This window comes from Salmo salar, chromosome 18, assembly GCF_965601325.2.
Source record: "Salmo salar chromosome 18, fSalSal1, whole genome shotgun sequence".
NCBI classification, from domain to species: Eukaryota; Metazoa; Chordata; class Actinopteri; order Salmoniformes; family Salmonidae; genus Salmo; species Salmo salar.
The window spans coordinates 85,466,537-85,489,849 of record NC_138308.1 but is presented as its reverse complement, the minus strand read 5'-3'; the positions used below and the strand labels follow the sequence as shown (position 1 = coordinate 85,489,849).

Below are 23,313 nucleotides of genomic sequence, written 5' to 3'. Positions count from 1 at the left end.
TCTCTCTCTCTCTCTCTCTCTCTCTCGTCAGGTTTTACAAAGGTCATAAATACAGTGGTTCCTCCTTTAAAAGTTGTGTCATACTACCGCACACCTTGCGAGCTGCCGCAGCATTCTGTGGCATGTCATTTAATCGTCAGCCATTTTTTTCTGTTAGTGCTAGTTTGACCACCAGAGGGCATCTTTGAGAAGCATTCGATAGTCTTCCATATGGGCATTACCAGAGATGGGCAGGGCACATGGGAGACAATGGTTCAATTCCCCGACAGAGAGGAAGGACTAGGCTGTCCTTGTAAATAAGAATTTGTTCTAAAGTGATTCCATATGTGTTATTTCATAGTTGTGATGTCTTCACTATTATTCTACAATGTAGAAAATAGTAAAAATAAAGAAAAATCCTGGAATGAGTAGGTGTGTCCAAATAAGGCACTATACAACGTGACGGTCAGGAGAAGGCTACAGCATAAGTGGATTGGAGGATTCTAAATTAATATCTAAGGGGCATAACATTTCCACACCCTAATTGTAGTGTAACCATACTTTCAATTGAAGGTACTAGCTCTTTGCCTTTTCTACCTCTCTACCAGAAGTTGATGCTGGAGTGCCGGCACTCATAAATTCAGAGTGTTTGTCAGACTGTCAGTTTGTAAATTCAGACCGTTTCACTCTCGGAGCGCACACTGGACGTTCGGGCTGAGGAGTAGGGTTGATTTGAGTGTTCTGGCCTTACAACAGTATTCAAGCACACAAGCTACTGCAATGCTGGCTAGCTACAGTGGGGGGAAAAGTATTTGATCCCCTGCTGATTTTGTACATTTGCCCACTGATAAAGAAAGGATCAGCCTATAATTTTAATGGTAGGTTTATTTGAACAGTGAGAGACAGAATAACAACAAAAATATCCAGAAAAACCCATGTAAAAAATGTTATAAATTGATTTGCATTTTAATGTGGGAAATAAGTATTTGACCCCCTCTCAATCAGAAAGTTTTCTGGCTCCCAGGTGTCTTTTATACATGTAACGAACTGAGATTAGGAGCACACTCTTAATTAAAGGGAGTGCTCCTAACCACAGCTTGTTACCTGTAAAAAAGACACATGTCCACAGAAGCAATCAATCAATCAGATTCCAAACTCTCCACCATGGCCAAGACCAAAGAGCTCTCCAAGGATGTCAGGGACAAGATTGTAGACCTACACAAGGCTGGAATGGGCTACAAGACCATCGCCAAGCAGCTTGGTGAGAAGGTGACAACATTTGGTGCGATTATTCGCAAATGGAAGAAACACAAAAGAACTATCAATATCCGTCGGCCTGGGGCTCCATGCAAGATCTCACCTCGTGGGGTTGCAATGATCATGAGAACGGTGAGGAATCAGCCCAGAACTACACGGGAGGATCTTGTCAATGATCTCAAGGCAGCTGGGACCATTGTCACCAAGAAAACAATTGGTAACACACTACGCCGTGAAGGACTGAAATCCTGCAGCGCCCACAAGGTCCCCCTGCTTAAGAATACATATACATGCCCGTCTGAAGTTTGCCAATGAACATCTGAATGATTCAGAGGTCAACTGGTGAAAGTGTTGTGGTTAGATGAGACCAAAATGGAGCTCTTTGGCATCAACTCAACTCACCGTGTTTGGAGGAGGAATGCTGCCTATGACCCCAAGAACACCATCTCCACCGTCAAACATGGAGGTGGAACATTGTGCTTTGGGGGTGTTTTTCTGCTAAGGGGACAGGACAACTTCACCGCATCAAAGGGATGATGGACGGGGCCATGTACCGTCAAATCTTGGGTGAGAACCTCCTTCCCTCAGCCAGGGCATTGAAAATGGGTCGTGGATTGGTATTCCAGCATGACAATGACCCAAAACACACAGCCAAGGCAACAAAGGAGTGGCTCAAGAAGAAGCACATTAAGGTCCTGGAGTGGCCTAGCCAGTCTCCAGACCTTAATCCCATAGAAAATCTGTGGAGGGAGCTGAAGGTTCGAGTTGCCAAACGTCAGCCTCGAAACCTTAATGACTTGGAGAAGATCTGCAAAGAGGAGTGGGACAAAATCCCTCCCGAGATGTGTGCAAACCTGGTGGCCAACTACAAGAAACATCTGACCTCTGTGATTGCCAACAAGGGTTTTGCCACCAAGTACTAAGACATGTTTTGCAGAGGGGTCAAATACTTATTTCCCTCATTAAAATGCAAATCAATGTATAACATTTCTGACATGCGTTTTTCTGGATTTTTTGTTGTTGTTATTCTATCTCACTGTTCAATTAAACCCATTAAAATTATAGACTGATAACTTCTTTGTCAGTGGGCAAACGTATAAAATCAAATACTTTTTTCCCTCACTGTATCCTGTGTCCTCTGATTAATGCAGATGAAGGGAGTTAAATATGCATCGTTTTTTTCTGTATATATGAATTACAAATCAGCCTTTACTTAAATCATGTTTCTAGTCTACTGCATAGTTACAATGTGTAATCATTGATGTCCCAGGAGAGGTAAACACTGTTGAAGTGTATAATTGTAATACATACATGCAGACGCAGCATCATTCAAACACTGGAGTTTGATACACCTGGTATTGGACATGACTGAAAAATGTCTCAGATTCATACCTGAACCGCACCTTTATTTGCCAAGGAAGAGTACATGATCAGTAAATATATTCAATGTACAGGCTACAATGTGGGGATCTCACGCGTGGTAATAAGTACAGTACGTGTGTGTGTGTGTGTGTGTGTGTGTATATAGGACTTGCACAATAAATTTACTATATTCTACTCTATCCATAGGCTTCATTAATGCCATTCAGACTTGAAACCTGATACAACTACTATCATAGCTGAGGTTCATAGACAGGTTCTGAATTAATATTCATACCAAACGTTTTAGGGTCCATAAACAGATCGGCTACATACTGTAGCTAGCTACACATCCATAGGCATACAGTTATTTTTATCCTCCACTACACAATAAGCAAGTAAATAGTTAGCTAGCTATGTTACTTCAGCTGCATTGCAAGGCAAGGCAAGCTTACACAATTGTACATTCAATTTGCAGTAAATGCTTTAGCTAGCTAGATTCTTCACATCCACTGTTTCACAAGACGACAGCCTGGTTTGCTGGTTTTCTCAGGAGTCCCTAAAACATTAAATAACACGAATTACAATGTCATACTCATGTCATAACACCAGCTAGCTAGCTGGCTAATGTTAGCTAGTCAGTCAACGTGCTAAATCGTGATTTTCGTAAATTAACTATATGTCAAAAAAATATGCATAATTGTTTGTCTCTGCACCGACTAACATATTCCTCTCAATTGTACATTTTTTGCTTGGCTCGTTATGTTATAATTACTTACATTTGCTTCCACCGTAATGTTTTGACAGCCACCTTTGCTGAAGAATGTCACCAGGGACGGGTGGCGCACACCAAATTTGTCAATGGAACCACTCACTATGATTGGTCATATAAAAACCTTGGGACCCAAAAGCATAATGAGTGCTCCAACTCCCCCTTGTGGTGGTCTGGAGCAATGAAGCCATGATGCTGGGTACTTTTAAGTCCCGCAGTGTAAGCTCACAACTTTTAAAGGAGCAACCACTGTACCTGGAAGAAACTGCCATGCAGTATTGAGGGAGAGAGTCTACCAGAACAAAGAGCTTCTCTTTGTTCAAAACTCCTAATCCCCAAAATGGGAGAACTAAACAATATTTCTATTTTTGAGAATGTGGGAATGGTCCATGGTCACTTAAGGGACAATAATGTTGTGTGTTTCATGAAGGACAGGAAACACACATAACCGTATCTCTTAAAGTGTACATTTCCCAGCTATCTGGGAAATCTAAATATTGTGAAACGTATGTGATTAAACATTAAGCTATTTTTGAAAAGACATAATGTGATGTTAACCTGTTGGGGGTAGGGGGCAGTATTTACACAGCCGGATAAAAAACGTACCCGATTTAATCTGGTTATTACTACTGCCCAGAAACTAGAATATGCATATAATTATTGGCTTTGGATAGAAAATACCCTAAAGTTTCTAAAACTGTTTGAATGGTGTCTGTGAGTATAACAGAACTCATATGGCAGGCAAAAACCTGAGAAGATTCCTTAAAGGAAGTGCCCTCTCTGACAAGATCTTGTTCTTTTTGTCTCTGTTTATTGAAGACTGAGGATCTTTGCTGTAACGTGACACTTCCTACGGCTCCCATAGGCTCTCGGAGCCCGGGAAAAAGCTGAATGATGTCATTCCAGCCCCAGGCTGAAACACATTTGCGCTTTTGGCAAGTGGCCGATAAGAGGATAATGGGCTTTGGCGCGTGCACGAGTCGATCCCCTGCTTTATTTTCTTTCGTCTATTTACCTAAACGCAGATTCCCGGTCGGAATATTAACGCTTTTTTACGAGAAAAATTGCTTAAAATTGATTTTAAACAGCGGTTGACATGCTTCGAAGTACGGTAATGGAATATTTCGAATTTATTGTCACGAAATGCGCCAAGCTCGTAACGCTTATTTACCATTCGGATAGTGTCTCGAATGCACGAACAAAACGCTGCTGTTTGAACATAACTATGGATTATTTGGGACCAAACCAACATTTGTTATTGAAGTAGAAGTCCTGGGAGTGCATTCTGACGAAGAACACCAAAGGTAATCAAACTTTTCTAATAGTAAATCGGAGTTTGGTGAAGGCTAAACTTGCTGGGTGTCTAAATAGCTAGCCCTGTGATGCCGGGCTATCTACTTAGAATATTGCAAAATGTGCTTTCACCAAAAAGCTATTTTAAAATCGGACATATCGAGTGCATAGAGGAGTTCTGTATCTATAATTCTTAAAATAATTGTTATGCTTTTTGTGAATGTTTATCGTGAGTAATTTAGTAAATTCTTAGTAAATTCGCCGGAAGTTTGCGGCGGGTATGCTAGTTCTGAACGTCACATGCTAATGTAAAAAGCTGGTTTTTGATATAAATATGAACTTGATTGAACAAAACATGCATGTATTGTATAACATAATGTCCTAGGCGTGTCATCTGACGAAGATCATCAAAGGTTAGTGCTGCATTTAGCTGTCTTCTGGGTTTTTGTGACATATGCTAGCTTGAAAAATGGGTGTCTGATTATTTCTGGCTGGCTACTCTGCTGACATAATCTAATGTTTTGCTTTCGTTGTAAAGCCTTTTTGAAATCGGACAGTGTGGTTAGATTAACGAGAGTCTTGTCTTTAAAATGCTGTAAAATAGTCATATGTTTGAGAAATTGAAGTAATAGCATTTCTAAGGTATTTTAATAACGCGCCACAGGATTCCACTGGCTGTTACGTAGGTGGGACGATTTCGTCCCGCCGACCCTAGAGAGGTTAACCTTCTAAATGAGAGTATGGATTTTCATATAAAGATGAACTAGTCAGTGGCCACACCCCCGTGAACCCAAACATCACATTAGGCGTCATTGAACCACCCCTTTTCCACAGAGTATAAAACACACTTCCAACAAAATATACATTAAGTCAGAGAATGCCGGGGCAGAGTCCCCACGTTGGAATTGCTAAAATTCTATAGGCCACGGAAGATTACTTACAGGCATAAATGTATACATTGCAATTATTCTCGAATGAGCAGCCATTTATGTGCAAAGGATTAGCATTTCAATGATTATAATTATCCACTCTCAGTCCCCACCCCTTTCCTTTGTCTGCCAAGCAGTTATATTGCCTTAGCCCACTATGGACTTTTCATTCATTGTTAGTAACCAATATCTACTGTTTGTTATGCATTTCTGTGATTAGTTAGGAAATAATTAAGCCAATTTGTATATTGCTGATTCATTATGGAAACTAGGGTTTGTGCAGATATTCAAGGGTTTGCAACGTTCAGTAATGAGAATTGATATAGTAATAATAATTCATTAAATCGAAGACTAATTGATTCATTTAATCACATAATTAAACCAAGAGAATTGATTTGATAATATAGTCTTCACATTTAATGATAGTCCAGACACAACATTTATATAACTCCAAGTCTACTGTGAATTTCACTTAACTTTGCTGTAGTGGTTTTCTTTCCTAGGACTTTGGTTGAATATCATTTCAGGGGTCATTTACTTGATAGAAAATCTTTATTTAAAAGCTCCAGATTGAAGTACAAAAGTAAAAACATTTCTCTGAATTTGCTTTACTGTAGTTACATATTTAGTAGATGTTATTGTGGGTGTAGCAAAATGCTTGTATTCCAAGCTCCAACTGTGCAGTAATATCTAAGGATATGCAACAATTCACACAAATCAAAAGCAAAACAATGGAATAGAAATATTAGGATGAGCAATGTCAGAGTCCGGACTCTTAATAGCTTTCAATTTACTTCTAGACTAGAAAGATATATTTTTATCCAAAGATCGATCCCTTTAACAAATACTTAACATGTTTCGTTGTTTACTGTTTAGTAACGCAATACTCAAATTAAAGTATGGCAATACCCAACTAAATGTCCATTTTGATTAATCCAGCTATCAAAATAGTTCAAATGTAAAGCATTAGACTTCTGTGTATTAAAGCAAGTAAGAATCTGGACAGTAAGGTCAATCAAATATTAGCTTTTCCTGACCTGAGGAAAACTCTGGGCCTTAGTTATACAGTATATCGGCTATCACTTGGGTCCCACAGTTTTTCCTGGTAAGATCACACAGTGAGGAAGAACTCAGGCCCCTAATCAAGTGGCTAAACTGTGATGGTCAACCTCTGAGCAGAATGGGTTGTTGTCAAGGATGTGTCCCAAATGGCACTCTATTCCCTGCATAGTGCACTACTTTTGACCAGGGCCCATAGGAGTGCAGTCAAACTTAGTGCACTGTATTGGGAATAGGGTGCCATTTGGGACACAACCCATGTCATGTTTTGTCTCAGCTATGCTTCACAGCACTGATGATGAGCGGAGCCGTGTTCTTTCCATCCTGGTTGAGACAGGGACTAAATATCGGATACAAACTCTCACTGAACGTATCCACGAACGTGAAGAGGTGCGTGCGCGCCTTGACGTCATAGAACAACAACTGGCCACCTTCATAGTCAAGAAAGATGCCAATCTTCTGGGGGTGAGAGGTCAGCTGGAGGGGCTGTCGAGTAGATGCCAGAGCCTTGACCTCGCCACTCTTCAGCCACAGGCACCAGTACCTTTGTGATGAATTGACATTAGATTATTATTCTTGCTAAATATCACATCCATAACTGATCTGTAAATGTATTAGCTAATGTTAACTACAGCATTTGTTAATGTCTATTCATGTACCCTTATCGGCAAGTGTTAGCAATAAAATAAAACAAACATCCTACTCAATATTTTAAAAGGGTAGAATTAAATAATTACTTTGCTACACTGAACAATATGCTCTGTAACAATAAGGTCATGAAATCTATCTAGACTGAAGCTTTATGAATGTTATTATTATTATGAATTTTGTATACTTTTGTTTACCCCCTTCTCCCCAACTTCGATCTTGTCTCATCGCTGAAACTCCCCAACAGGCTTGGGAAGGCAAACAAAGGTCGAGTCATGCGTCCTAAGAAACATGACCAGCCAAACCACACTTAACACCCTCCCGCTTAACCCGGAAGCCAGCCTTACGAATGTGTCGGAGTAAACACCGTTCAATTGACAACAGAGGTCAGCCTGCAGGGCGCCCGGGCCTACCACAAGGAGTCGCTAGTGCATAATGACCCAAGTAAAGTCCCCCCGGCCAAACCCTCCCCTAACCCGGACGACGCTGGGCCAGTTGTATGCTGCCCTATGGGACTCTCGATCACAGCCAGTTGTGATAAAGCCTGGGATTGAACCCAGGTCTGTAATGGCGCCTCTAGCACTGCAATGCAGTGCCTTAGACCACTGCGCCACTAGAGCAATTTGTGATGTTTTGTGTTGAAATTTGTGGAAGGATGTGTTGCATTTTAACTTTTATCCTTCAAAATGTATGACATTTTAATTGAAAAATTAAAACAATTAAACAGAAAGTCAGCATTACCCTCCGTCAGGGCTCAGCTTTATCTCTCCTTTCCGACGTGCCGATGCCCGCATCACACCCACAGTCCAGGCAGTCTTGCGGCCCACCTCGACCTCCCAGTAATGGCGTCCAAAGGTGAGGCCCTCGCGAGCGAGCACGAAGAGGGCGGGGCTGAAGCGACGAGTGCCTTCCGAATGGTTGTGCTTCCGTTCCTCGTATATCACCTGGCGACCGTCCTCTGACAGGACCAGGTTCCTCTGGGCGGTACCCGGGTCCAGGTACACTTCAGCTGGAGGAGCAGAGAGAGAGAGCCGACAGCATTTATTCTTATGAGCAGAGAGTAAGTTATATTTGGAAGAGGGTGGGTTATATTGCAACCAGTCCAAGTTCCATTTAAAACAATGTATGTACTGTAGTTGACCAAACAAAATGGAGGAGTGGACTAGAGGTCGACCGATTAATCGGAATGGCCGATTAATTAGGGCCGATTTCAAGTTTTCATAATAATCGGAAATCTGTATTTTTGGACGCCGATTATTATTATAATTTTTATTTAGACCTTTATTTAACTAGGCAAGTCAGTTAAGAACACATTTTCAATGACGGCCTAGGAACGGTGGGTTAACTGCCTTGTTCAGGGGCAGGATGACAGATCTTTACCTTGTCAGCTCAGGGATTCAATCTTGCAACCTTACGGTTACTAGTCCAACGCTCTAACCACCTGCTTTACATTGCACTCCACGAGGAGCCTGCCTGTTAAGCGAATGCAGTAAGAAGCCAAGGTAAGTTGCTAGCTAGCATTAAACTTCTTATAATCACTAGTTAAACTAGTAATATCATCAACCATGTGTAGTTATCTAGCCTGTCCTGCGTTGCATATAATCGCTTAGGTACACGTTGCTCCAACCATAAACATCAATGCCTTTCTTAAAATCAATACACAAGTATATATTTTTAAACCTGCATATTTAGTTAATATTGCCTGCTAACATGAATTTATTTTAACTAGGGAAAATGTGTCACTTCTCTTGCAAACAGAGTCAGGGTATATGCAGCAGTTTGGGCCGCCTGGCTCGTTGCGAACTATGAAGACTATTTCTTCCTAACAAAGACAGCCGACTTTGCCAAGCGGGGGATAATTTAACAAATGCGCATTTGCGAAAAAAGCACAATCGTTGCACGACTGTACCTAACTATAAACATCAATGAATTTCTTTAAATCAATACACAGAAGTATATATTGTTAAACCTGCATATTTAGCTAAAAGAAATCCAGGTTAGCAGGCAATATTAACCAGGTGAAATTGTGTCATTTTGCGTTCATTGAACACAGAGTCAGGGTATATGCAACAGTTTGGGCCGCCTGGCCCGTTGCGAATTAATTTGCCAGAATTTTACGTAATTATGACATAACATTGAAGGTTGTGCAATGTAACAGGAATAACGTTTTGTTTTCGAGATGATAGTTTCCGGATTCAACCATATTAATGACCTAAGGCTCGTATTTCTGTGTGTTGTTATAATTAAGTCTATGATTTGATAGAGCAGTCTGACTGAGCGATGGTAGGCAGCAGCAGGCTCGTAAGCATTCATTCAAAATAGCACTTTCGTGCGTTTTGCCAGCAGCCCTTCGCAATGCATTGCACTGTTTATGACTTCAAGCCTGTCAACTCCCAAGATTAGGCTGGTGTAACCGATGTGAAATGGCTAGCTAGTTAGCCGGGTGCGCGCTAATAGCGTTTTCAACGTCACTTGCTCCGAGACTTGTAGTCGTTTCCCCTTGCTCTGCATGGGTAACACTGCTTCGAGGGTGGCTTTTGTCGATGTGTTCCTGGTTCAAGCCCAGGTAGGAGCGAGGAGAGGGACGAGGAGCGAGGAGAGGGACGAGGAGCGAGGAGAGGGACGAGGAGCGAGGAGAGGGACGAGGAGCGAGGAGAGGGACGAGGAGCAAGGAGCGATACTGTTACACTGGCAATACTAAAGTGCCTATAAGAACATCCAATAGTCAAAGGTATATGAAATACAAATCGTATAGACAAATATTCCTATATTAACTACAACCTAAAACATCTGACCTGGGAATATTGAAGACTCATGTTAAAAGGATCCACCAGCTTTCATATGTTCTCATGTTCTGAGCAAGGAACATAAAACCTCTTAGGGATAGGGGGCAGTATTTTCACGGCCGGATGAAAAACGTACCCAAATTAAACTGCCTGCTACTCGGGCCCAGGAAGTAGGACATGCATATTATTAGTAGATTTGGATAGTAAACACTGAAGTTTCTAAAACTGTTTGAATGATGTCTGTGAGTATAACAGAACTCATATGGCAGGCAAAAACCTGAGAAAAATCCAACCAGGAAGTGGGAAATCTGAGTTGTAGTTCTTTCAAGTGATTGCCTTTACAGTATACAGTGACTTAGGGTTCATTTTTCACTTCCTAAGGCTTCCACTGGATGTCAACAGTCTTTAAACATTGTTTGAAGATTCTATGGTGAATTTGATAGGAATTACAGCCCAAGGAAGTAGGTGTCCCATTATAAGGCATGGGCTCAGTCACGCGCAAGGACTTGGGAGCGAGCTGAGTTCATATTCACTCCTAAAGAGAATGGATAGGTCCACCTGGAATTTTATTGAAGATATATGTTAACCTTTCTGGGCTAGGGGGCGGTATTTTCACAGACGGATAAAAAACGTACCCGATTTAAACTGGTTACTACTCTTGCCCAGAAACTGGAATATGCATATTAGTAGATTTGGATAGAAAACACTAAAGTTTCTAAAACTGTTTGAATGGTGTCTGAGTATAACAGAACTCATATGGCAGGCAAAAACCTGAGAATATTCCAAGCAGGAAGTGCCCTGTCTGCGATTTTGTAGTTCTGCTTTTGCTTGTCTATCGAAACTACAGTATCCGTGGGTTTATGTTGCACTTTCTAAGGCTTCCATTGGCTCTCTAAAGCCACCAGAAAGTGGATTGGGGCATCACCTGTCTCTGGGCAAAGTATAGTAACTCTGTCAGTGGTCTGCCTGAGGACAAAGGGAATGGAAATGGAAATGCGCGTTCACGAGACCATGCTGTTTTTTCTTTCTCTCTTTGAATGAATACAGTATTGCCCGGTTGGAATATTATCGCTATTTTACGAGAAAAATAGCATAAAAATTGATTTTAAACAGCGTTTGACATGCTTCTAAGTACGGTAATGGAACATTTAGAATTTTTTTGTGTCGATATCCGCTCGCACGTTACCCTTTGGATAGTGACCTGAACGCACGAACAAAACGGAGGTATTTGGACATAACTACGGATTATTTGGAACAAAAACATTTGTTGTGGAAGTAGCAGTCCTGGGAGTGCATTCTGACGAAGAACAGCAAAGGTAATCCAATTTTTCTAATAGTAATTCTGAGTTTACTGAGCCCCGACGTTGGCAGGTGTCTGAATAGCTAGCCTTGATGGCCGAGCTATGTACTCAGAATATTACAAAATGTGCTTTCGCCGAAAAGCTATTTTAAAATCTGACACCGCGATTGCATAAAGGAGTTCTGTATCTATAATTCTTAAAATAATGATGTATTTTGTCAACGTTTATCATGAGTAATTTAGTAAATTCACCGGAAGTTTTCAGTGGGAATACAATTTCTGAACATCACACGCCAATGTAAAAAGCTGTTTTTTGATATAAATATGAACTTGATTGAACAAAACATGCATGTATTGTATAACATCATGTCCTAGGAGTGTCATCTGATGAAGATCAAAGGTTAGTGCTGCATTTAGCTGTGTTTTGGGTTTTTGTGACATATATGCTAGCTTGAAAAATGGCTGTGTGGTTATTTCTGGCTATGTACTCTGCTAACATAATCTAATGTTTTGCTTTCGCTGTAAAGCCTTTTTGAAATCAGACAATGTGGTTAGATTAACGAGTCTTATCTTTCAAATGGTGTAAAATAGTCCTATGTTTGAAATATTGAAATTATAGCATTTGAGGTTTTTAATTTCGCACCACGCTCTACTACTGGCTGTTGAATAGAGTGGGGCGCTCCCACCTAGCCCAGAGAAGTTAAAAACAACATAAAGATTGATTCTATACATCGTTTGACATGTTTCTACAAACTGTAGTATAACTTTTTTGACTTTTCGTCTGGACTAAGTAAGCATGCGCGTTGTGTATTTGGATAGTGAACCTAACGCACGAACAAAATTGATTATTTGGACAAAGATAATCTTTATCGAACATTTATTGTGGAGCTGGGGTTCCTGGGAGTGCCTTCTGATGATGATAATCAAGGGTAAGTGAATGTTTATAACGTAATTTCTTAGTTTTATTGATTACAAAATGGCGGGTTTCTGTTTGCTTGTTGGTGTCGTCTGGGCTGTACTCAGATTATTGCAAATTGTGCTTTCGCCGTGAACCTTTTTTGAAATCTGACAAAGCGGTTACATTTAGGAGAAGTGTATCTATAATTCTGTGCATAACACTTCTATATTGATCAAAGTTTATGATGAGTATTTCTGTAATATGTGTGCTCATTGACCGGAGGTTTGGAGGGAAAACATTTCTGAACATTACGCGCCAATGTAAAATGAGGTTTTTGGATATAAATATGAACTTTAACGAGCAAAACATTCATGTATTGTCTGACATGAAGTCCTATGAGTGCCATCTGATGAAGATCAAAGGTTAGTGAATATTTTAGCTGTATTTCTGGTATGTGTGATGCATCTAGTTGCTTGGAAAATGGCTGTGTGGCTTTTCTTGTTTATGTGGTGTCCTAAAATATTCTAATGTTTTGCTTTCACCGTAAAGCCTTTTTGAAATCGGACAATTTGGTTAGATAAAGGAGAACCTTATCTTTAAAATGGTGTATAATACTTGTATGTGTGAGAAATTTGAATGTGATTTTTGCTGTTTTGAATTTGGCGTTCAGATTTTTCACTGGCTGTTGTGAAATCAATCCCGCTAACGGGATTCGCGTGTTAAGGGGTCACTAACAGGTTAAACGTTAGCTTTTTTACATGGCACATATTGCACTTTTACTTTCTTCTCCAACACTTTGTTTTTGCATTATTTAAACCAAATTGAACATGTTTAATTATTTATTTATTTGAGGCTAAATTGATTTTATTGATGTATAATATTAAGTTAACTTCTCTAGGGTAGGGGCAGTATTTTCACGGCCGGATGAAAAACGTACCCAAATTAAACGGCCTACTACTCGGGCCCAGGAACTAGAAAATGCATATTATTAGTAGATTTGGATAGAAAACACTGAAGTTTCTAAAACTGTTTGAATGATGTCTGAGTATAACAGAACTCATATGGCAGGCAAAAACCTGAGAGAAATCTAACCAGGAAGTGAGAATTCTGGTGCTTGTAGTCCTTTCAAGTCATTGCCTATCGAACACAGTGACTTAGGGTTCATTTTGCACTTCCTAAGGCTTCCACTAGATGTCAAGTCTTTAGAAAGTTGTTTGAGGCGTCTATGATGAACACAGAGCGAACAAGAAGGTGGGTAAGTTGGTGACCCAGGGAAGGACATCAGTTCATTGGCGCGCATTCACGTGAGAGGTAGCTGTGTTCCAAAACATTTTTCAAGACAATGGAATCGTCCGGTTGGAATATTATTGAAGTTCTAAGTGATAAAGGCCCTAAAGATTGATGCTATACAATGTTTGACATGTTTGAACGAACATAAATAGAACTTTTAACTTTTTGTCGTGACATTTTCCACGCACTTCCTACACTTGGAGTAGCTAACTGAACACGCTAACAACAAGGAGCTATTTGGACATAAATTATGGACTTTATCGAACAAAGCAACATTTATTGTGGACCTGGGATTCCTGGAAGTGCCTTCTGATGAAGATCAAAGGTAAGTGAATATTTCTAATGCTATTTATGATTTTAGATGACTCCAAAATGGCGGGTATCTGTATTGCCTAGTGTATTTTTCTGAGCGCAGTACTCAGATTATTGCAAAGTGTACTTTCCTCGTGAAGCGTTTTTGAAATCTGTCACAGCGTTAGCATAAAGATGTTCATCTATAATTCTTTGAATGACAGTTTAATATTTTACCAACGTTTATGGTGAGTATTTTTGTAAATTGTTGTGCTGATCCACCGGCAGTATTGGAGGCAAAACATTTTCTGAACGTCACGCGCCAATGTAAAACGGGGTTTATGGATATAAATATGAACTTGATCGAACAGAAAATGCATGTATTGTGTAACATGATGTCCTAGGAGTGTCATCTGATGAAGATCGTCAAAGGTTAGTGCATCATTTTAGCTGGTTTTTGTGACGCCTGTCCTTGCTAGGAAAATGGCTGTGTGCTCTTGTGTTGGAACAGTCCTAACATAATCTAACTTTAGGCTTTCGCCATAAAGCCTTTTTGAAATCGGACAATGTGGTTACATTAAGGAGACGTGTACCTTTACAATGGTGTAAAATAGTACTTTGAGAACTTTGAATTATGACATTTTGTGGTTTTGAATTTGGCGCTCAGATTTTTCACTGGCTGTTGAATAGTGTGAACCGTGGGAGGTTAAAATAAGTGTTCATTCAGTATTGTTGTAATTGTCATTATTACAAATAAATAAAAATGCATAAATAAATAAATAAATAAATAAATAAATATCGGACGATTAATCGGTATCGGCTTTTTTTGGTCCTCCAATAAATCGATATCGGCCTTGAAAAATCATAATTGGCCAACCTCTAGAGTGGACATATCCCTGGAGTGAACAACCGGTGGAGGCTGCTGAGGGGAGGATGGCTCATAATAAATGTCTGGAACGGCGCAAATGGATTGGCATCAAACACATTGAAACCATGTGTTTGATGTTGTTGATACCTTTCCACTTACGCTGCTCAGCCATTACCATGCCGTCCTCCCCAATTAAGGTGCCACCAACCTCCACTGCAGGTTTGTATCAAATCCTAACTGTTATCATGACCCAGTACTGACAATGTATGGTGAAGTATAGACAGAGCTGAATTACTGAGGTTCAACAAAGCCTTACTATTTTCATCTGATATCGACCAACATTTTAGTAATCCACAGGATTCTGTCATTAACGTTAAAACAAAGTTGTTTCAAAGAGGAGTATGTTTAGCCAAATCATCACAGTTGAAAGTCAAATTCGCACCAATCTAAAAAAGAACACAGGTAACTGTACTCACTTGCATAGTTCTGCAGCTGCCTGAGCTCTGGAAAAGACAGAGAGCAAGAACAAAAATATAATTACTTGAAATTGGAAAGAATGAACCAAAAGACAGAGCAAACTAGAATGCTATTTGACCCTAAACAGAGAGTACATAGTGGCATAATACCTGACCATTGTGACCGACACAAAATTAAGGAAAGCTTTGACTATGTACAGACTCAGTGAGAATATCCTTGCTATTGAGAGCTGCCGCCGTAGGCAGACCTGGCACTAAAGAGAAGACAGTCTACAGGATGTTCCCACTGCCAACAAAATTAGGTTGGAAACTGAGCTGCGATTTCTAACTTCCTGCCAAACGTGTGACCATATAAGAGACACATATTTCCCTCAGATTACACACCCACAAAGAATTTGAAAACAAATCATATGTTGATATCTCCCATATCTATTAGGTGAAATGCCACAGTGTGCCATCACAGCAGCAAGATTTGTGACCTGTTGCTACAAGGGCAACCAGTGAAGAACGAAGAACAAAAACCATTGTAAATACAAGCCATATTTATGTTTATTTATTTTCCCTTTTGTACTTTAAAACTTCTTCAGGATTGGTGGGTCGCCTGCGGGACGGTTGAGCTAACGTAGGCTAATGCGATTAGCATGAGTTTGGAAGTAACAAGAACATTTCCCAGGACATAGACATATCTGATATTGGCAAAAAGCTTAAATTCTTGTTCATCGAACTGCACTGGCCAATTTACAGTAGCTATTACAGTGAAAGAATCCATGCTATTGTTTGAGGAGAGTGCACAGTTTTGAACATGAAAAGTTATTAATAAACAAATTAGGCACATTTGGGCAGTCTAGATATAAAATGTTGAACAGAAATGCAATGGTTCATTGGATCAGTCTGAAACTTTGCACATACACTGCTGTCATCTAGTGGCCAAAATCTAAAATGCAGCTGGGCTGGAAAAATACATGATGGCCTCTCTCTTGCATTTCAAAGATGGTACAAAAAAAAGCAACAGTCGGTGCGGGTGGGAGAGCGACAGTTGGCACGGGCGGGCGAGCGACAGTCGGCGCTGTCAGTCAGTCACCTGTTGTTGCCATCTCATTACTAACAGATGGCTGACCTTTGGCATCTACTGTACCTCAATCTGATGACTCTATATATATATATATATATATATATATATATATATATATAGAGGTGCTAGTCTAATGACCTACATCTAGATATCTACATAGACACCACAGGAGGTTAGTGGCACCGTCATTGGGGAGGACGGGCTCATGGTAATGGCTGGAGTGGAATAGTATCAAATACATCCAACCAATGCCATTCCATTGATGCCATTCCATTCCCTCCGTTCTGGCCATTATTATGAGCCGTGATAAACACTGACATAAGGTCAGTTTGGGTTTTTTTTTCCTTCTTTGTAGTTGAGATAAGGATTGAGTGAAACTAAACTGATCCTAGATTGGTGCCTACAGGTATATTCTATCTGGAGAGAAATGGGATTTGGAAACAGGAAGTGAGGTCACAGTAAGCAAGTGAAAATGGTTGTCTCTCGATTTTAACAGTTTTACGCTTTTGACTAAAGCCTTATACTGTAGATCAGGGGTAGGCAACCCTGGTCTTGGAGTGCCGTAGAACTTCATGTTTTTGATTTAACCGACGTGGAACACCAGGTGTGTTGAATTTAGGCAATCACTGGACTGATCAATTAGCTCAGTTGGTCAGGAGTGGTGCCCAGTGGCAACAAAATCCTGCAGTACCTGTAGCCTACCCCTGCTGTGGGTAGTGCAGCACTATTTTACCCTGAAAAACAAGGTATCATTTGCTCTATATAATAATGGTTGATTTTACCCACCCTTTCCATACAGACTCTTCAGTTCTTCCTGGAACCTGTCGACAAGGGTGCTGACGGATGATTGGATGGTTCCTAGGTAGAGGTCTGTGTTCACACTCACTCCTGACCAATTACTGGGCTCTGGGAGGGGCGCCAGGGTGGGCAGGCTCTGCAGGGGAGGACGAGGAGAGGTTTAACTGTGCGTGTGTGTATGTGCGTCTGAGTTTCTGTGTGTGTGGGTCTGTGTATCCCCTCATGTCTTAGCCTACCTGGAGGAAGATGACTTTATCCTGGTTCTGTGCCAGGGCGTCCAGCTCTCCGCTCCTCTTCCGGAGCTGGATCAGTTCGTCCTCCAGACCTCGGGCCAGCTCCTGGGCATGCCTCTCCGCCTCACGCTGTCTCGTAGCGATCAGCTCCACCAGCTCAGCCTGGCTCTGCTCCACTAGACGCTGCAGCTCTGCATACACCTGCCAGCTGTCCTCCAACTCCCTCTGGGCAGTGCTCTATAAAGACAGGTGATAGACAGACGTACACAGACATTGAGACATTGTTCTATTTTTTCAATGTTTCATTTCACCAGGTTGGCCAGTTGAGAACAAGTTCTCATTTACAACTGCAACCTGGCCAAGAAAGCAAAGCATTGCGACACAAACACAGCGTTACACATGGAACAAACGTACAGTCAATAACACAATAGAAAAGTCTATATACAGTGCGAGTCAGAGATGGGAGAGGACAGCGTGACATGTACGGACATATTCTAGAGATACAGATAAATACATTACCACAGCTTGACTCCAATCAAGTTGTAGAAACATCAAGGATAATCAATGGAAACAGGATGCATCTGAGCTCATTTGAATCTCATAGCAAAGGATCTGAATACTTTAAAAAAAAAAGTCTTATAAATTTGCCTTCATTTCTATAAACCTGTTTTCACATTGTCATTATGGGGTAGTGTGTGTAGATTGATGAGGAAAACTAGTAGAATAAGGCTGTAACGTAACAAAATGTGGAAAAAGTCAAGGGGTCTGAATACTTTGTGAATGTACTGTATACAGACATTCTGGAGATAGAGATAAATCCTTCGCTCTCCTCCATCTCCCTCTGAGCACTGCTATAAAGACGGGTGATGCAGGAAAGAGGTTGTGGTGTGAAAACACACACGGCTGAGGTAGGTGTTTGAATGATGCCAAGTGACTAAAGCTGTGGACACACACAGACACCCACCCACCCGGTTTGCCAACAGCACAACTCGCCTAACAGGTCTGGCTGCCTTATCTCCCTCAGCCCACATTCAAATATCTACCGGTTTGAGTTGGAGGAAACACTGTGTTTTCTTATACTTCCTTTCCATGTCACATGTTCATGATTACACAGGAAAAGTGTATAATACAAAAACATTGAAAATCAGAACCTATTAACAGAATTGGTTATCAACCCCCCATTCCTTTCCCCCCTCCCTCCCTCTAGTCAGAAAGTAACCCACAATATATCCCCTCCCTCTGTAACCTGATCCCATTTTTAAACATGGCTCAAGTGAACTGCAGTTGCACTGTGCTCTATTTACAGTCAATATCTGACCAGGAGACTGGTCAACCAGTGTAGCAGTGAACTTAGGAAGATTTAGTGAGTAGGAAGTACTGCTAGATAGTAAACAACCCGGTTTTCTCCTGTTTACTACCATTTAGCCTAGTCTCAATTGGCTGTGTCTACAGTATGTAATCCCTGTAGGAATTGACCCCACGACCTTGGCTAGTGCCTCTCTATCTATTTGAGAGTGGCTACATTTTCTCTAGTCCCATGCCTCAGCTGTTTACCTAAACAAGTGGCAGGGTGGTCGTTTTGCTGTTATTCGAATACCGGATTTCCCCTTTAAATCCTACAGAAATCCTACCTTATTAACCTCTTTGGTCCACAAAGGGAGTTTCCAGGAGGTTCTAGCTAAGGAGTATAGGATTAAAACAGGGTGTGGGCACTCAGGTAAATGTTTGCACTGGCCATGCTGGTTAGTCTGCCTAGGGGATGGACCAGAGCCATCAAACATGGGAGCAAAAACACTTTCTATGGTAGTCAACTGTAAGACCTAGCGTAAGGGCTGGGGACACTATGGGGGGGTAATGACACTATGCAAATGTATTCTATTTGATTTATACATCATATGACTATTCACCATATGTCAAGATAGATGTTTATGTTACAGAAATAATAGAAGAAAAAAAAAAGAGGCTTGATCAAGAGGCAGTATGCCAATCAACTATACTGTACAATGCACTATTGTTAATTTGCTATGGTTTGCCCTAATGAATACAATCCAGTTTACACTCACTCAACCAAACACCACAAAAGACAAAGACAGTGCATTTTGATGAAATCACCATTTATACAAGGGACTCACTTTTATGACCCGTATGGACTGGTTGATCTCTTCTAACTTCTTGGCCCGCTCCTTGATCAGGTGTTTCAGCTCCAACCTCCACTTGCCCAGATGACTCTGTGTGAGGGCAGAAAATGTCCAAGACTGATGTATAGTACTGTACAAAACCAAAAATACACAAGGGGGGGTGCTTTTGTTGCAATTACTGGCTAGATGTGATGCAGATGCTAGGTGTGATGAATGCCGAATCACCTCCGTTACCCAAGGGCTGGCAGTACCCAACAATAATGTATCCACAAGTTATATTGTGTTACACATCTCAGCCTGCCTATCTGTCTGTCTGCTGAGCTAATGCACTGTAGTGCTACACAATTTCTGTAATTATAATAAACCAGGGTATCCTGTGCACTACAAGACTGTTAGCCCGCTGAGCTAAAGCCTGGCTATTAAGCCCATCTTTTTGCTGTATCTGTCTGTCTACCCTGGACTCACCATCTTCTTCTTCCACTCACGGTCGACGGACACAATCTCGTGGGTCTTGTGTGAGGCTTCTGCGCAGGAGATGCAGACGCAGCCGTGGTCGTTACGACAGTAGACCTCCAGCAGGCGCTCGTGCTTCTTACAGATCTTCTCTTCCAGGTGGTGCATGGGCTCAACCAGGCGGTGGGACATCAGAGACTTCACCTTCCTGTGTTAAGGTCAAGTTTAGCTTATGTGTCAGGGTGGGGGTCAATTACATTTCAATCATAGGGAGAAGGCGGAAAAATATATATATATATAGTTTTTATTTCTCACTTGTGATGTCGGAGATGTGCGTCACAGTATGACCCGGGACAGTTGAGACAAGACTTCAATGCCCTCATCTTCCTCCCAATGCACGCGTCACATGGCACCTCGCCCGCCCGGGCGAACTCTCCACCCTCCGCCGCAGCTGCCGGTGACTCTCCGTGAAACCCATGTCCCGCCGCCAGACACCCAGCCACCGCACCCGCCTTCGTGTTCGGTGAAGTCACACCCACATCGAGCCCCTGGAACTGGGAAGAGATCTCGGCGAGGACCCGGTTGATGCTGAGCTCCGGCCTTCGGGTGTAGCTCTTCTTACACATGGGGCACTGGAACTTCTTGCTGTGGTCCCAGTAGCCCTACAGAACGAGGAAGGAGGAGAAAGACTATACATTTTCTTTACAGTCCATGGAAACACACACACACAATGCGGGGTTGGAAGCACGTAGTCTAGTATTCTTCCTCGGTTCCTTAATACCATCTAGAATGTTTTTTTTCTGCCCACGTACATTTCGCTTAGGTTTTCCTTGCTTTTTAGGGTCTAGGCCAGGTAACTAAAGCATTTTCTGACAACTGCAGATGTAAAAAAGGCTTTATAAAGTAAATGTGATACCTGAAGACAGGCCTTGCAGAAGCTGTGTCCGCAGGGGGTCGAGACAGGCTCTACGAAGACCTCCAGACAGATAGAACATTGGAATGACTCCTCTGACAAGGTGCCCCCCCTCCCTGGGGATCTCACACCTGACAGGGGGGAGGCGAGGAGAGAGGGAGGTGAGTGAGAGAGTGTGTGTGTGTGTGTGCGCGCGCGAGTGAGTGCATAAGAGGGAGAGATGAAAAAGCCAGTATGTTTAAATGAGCACCACAGCCCTAAGTTTTTAAACATCAACAATGCTCACTCCCATCAGCAAACGGGTCATGAAAGAGTTTGTTCCAAACGTTCCATTTGTAAACCATCCCTGGAATGTAGAAATGCAGGCTGTATGTCTACCTTGTACCTGCTGTAGGTTTTAAAAGAATCTGTACGGATGCGTACTGTCTGCGTCTCAAATAGCACCGTATTCCCTATACAGTGCACTCTGGTCAAATGTAGTGCACTGATGGAGGATATTGTGCCCTTTGGGACGCAACATACTTGAACTGAAAGGACATGCCATATTTCGATAAATACCTTTTCATCTTCAAATAACAATACTATTAACAAAACAGCTTCACAAATACAGGAAGTTTGAAGTTAAAGGGAGAGCATATGGCAGAATAACCGATGTCAATTTCCACAGAACTATTATCAAATTCATGCAAAAACAAATTAAGAAAATACTACTTTTAGATACTATTCTTTCGTGTTGACTTGAAAAATAATTTCTCCGCCCATACCATCGATTCATACTTTTGTAAATTGTTCTATACTAGATCAACATTTCTTTAAATGCACTATTGAAAACACTCCCCCCCACATGCTGTGAGAAAAACCTGTCCAAACAAGTTTACCATCATTCTTAGTAACCAACTTGATGACATATGAGATATATTACAACAATAAAAAGGGATAAAAATGTTTAGAAATATAAAGGTTAACTTACTCTGCATGCTGATTAAGGTATCCTGTTTCTCGTGTGTCCACACAGTCCCGTGTCTCTGTACAGGATTCTGGAGCTTTCTCCCTACTCCACTGTATTGTACTGGCAGTCTCTCTATGGAAATCCACAACAGGTTTTGGCCCTGTGAAACACACTACTGTCTCTCCCTCGAGCTCAACATCACACCCTGCAGTATCTCCCTCTCTCTCGCACTTTGATCTGAGCACTGTGGGTGTGTCCAAACTTCACCTGAGCCTGTATTCACGAAGCAGGAGTGTGGATCTAGGATCAGGCCCCTTATCCAAGTCCATATAATCATATTATGGTCGAAATGCAAAACTGATCCTAGATCAGCAATCCTAGTCAAAGGCTTTACAAATACAGGACATGGTAGGAAATTAGTGCTTCTCTAGTCTCCACCTTTACCCACACCCTACTCAACCCCAATACCACGACATCACAATCACTCCAGAAGCCTAAGCAAAGTTGTCAGAATTGTCATAATTAGGCCTGTGCTATAATGGATTGTAGTTTTGTTCCTTTCCATGAAAACATTACAAAAACTAACCAGATTAAGTCAAGATGTGACAATGCACACTGAAGTAGCCTACGCATGAGTGTCATTTCACGCCATTGCCATCAGTTGGCGCTCAACATAGATTGGAAATATTTGCAAATGTTTGTGAAGTTGCAAGCGATATGGGTTTTGGGTCAAGATTCACATGGCATTGACCAACACACCATTCTATTATCAGATATAGCTTCCTCTAGAAATAGTCTGCTTGAAAGACAGTTCAATTGCTCAGTCTGGAATTGTTCACTAATCCTCAGGGCCATAACTTCTGTAAGAATTGTATTGGTCAATGGTTTGTCCATTCATATACACTGTAAATTTAAAGAAAATTCTTCAGAGTGTAAAATGGAAGAAAGTTGAGGTGATGTAGAAAGATTACCTAGGCAGCATCCCCATTCCTTCTGTCGCTCACACTTGCATACTCCCAGTCATGATTGAGTGTCAACAATGTCTGTCCTCCCGAAGTGTACACTCCCAGTTAGATTTAACAATGGTGGAAACTTTCCAGCCAATGCTTACACCAAGCCAATGCTTTCAAATACATGAATGCTCAAGTACACTTTGGGAGAAATGTGGAGAAGTGGAATGCAGCCCAGATAAAAAAAATAAAAAAAAAATTGCCCTCTTACCATCTGCAACATTCTGAACAAATCACCCCAATGAATTGAGTGGTTTTGGAAAAGACTGTCTGACCATCCCCCCCCCACCATCATTTTGCAAGTACGCAGTTACTGTGAGCTCCTGCCCAAGTCTAGCACTGCATGTGCCTAAACCATGGCTGTCTGAAAACATTACTAGCAGTCAACCCTTGATTCCTCCATCCTGGGAAAGAGTACAATTTCATACCCGTCACTTAGTCTCCTCCTCAAAACCGATTGGAGGAAGAGGACAGAGGGGAGGGACCCCTGGCTTACTCATCCAATGGGTTTTGAGAATGAGACTAGAGGACACGAGGAGTAT

At 41.5% G+C, this 23,313-nt stretch overlaps 1 protein-coding gene across 2 annotated transcripts; it reads right to left on the bottom strand.

Moving 5' to 3' along the window:
- Positions 1 to 6,122: 6,122 nt before the first annotated feature.
- Positions 6,123 to 22,046, bottom strand: LOC106577964 (E3 ubiquitin-protein ligase TRIM39). Of its 2 annotated transcripts, XM_014156461.3 has the most exons (10): positions 21,783 to 22,046; positions 20,816 to 20,943; positions 20,215 to 20,561; positions 19,912 to 20,107; positions 19,441 to 19,536; positions 17,312 to 17,545; positions 17,064 to 17,211; positions 15,206 to 15,232; positions 8,038 to 8,305; positions 6,123 to 7,192 (listed from the first exon to the last, which is right to left on the bottom strand). In XM_014156461.3, exons 1-10 carry the CDS (start codon positions 21,787 to 21,789, stop codon positions 6,922 to 6,924), a joined length of 1,722 nt encoding a protein of 573 aa, XP_014011936.1. In that variant the 5' UTR covers positions 21,790 to 22,046; the 3' UTR covers positions 6,123 to 6,921. The 2 variants fall into 2 exon arrangements, with proteins under 2 accessions (XP_014011936.1, XP_014011937.1); XM_014156462.3 differs by lacking the exon at positions 20,816 to 20,943 and having other exon boundaries at positions 21,783 to 21,995.
- Between the last annotated feature and the right edge of the window lie 1,267 nt (positions 22,047 to 23,313).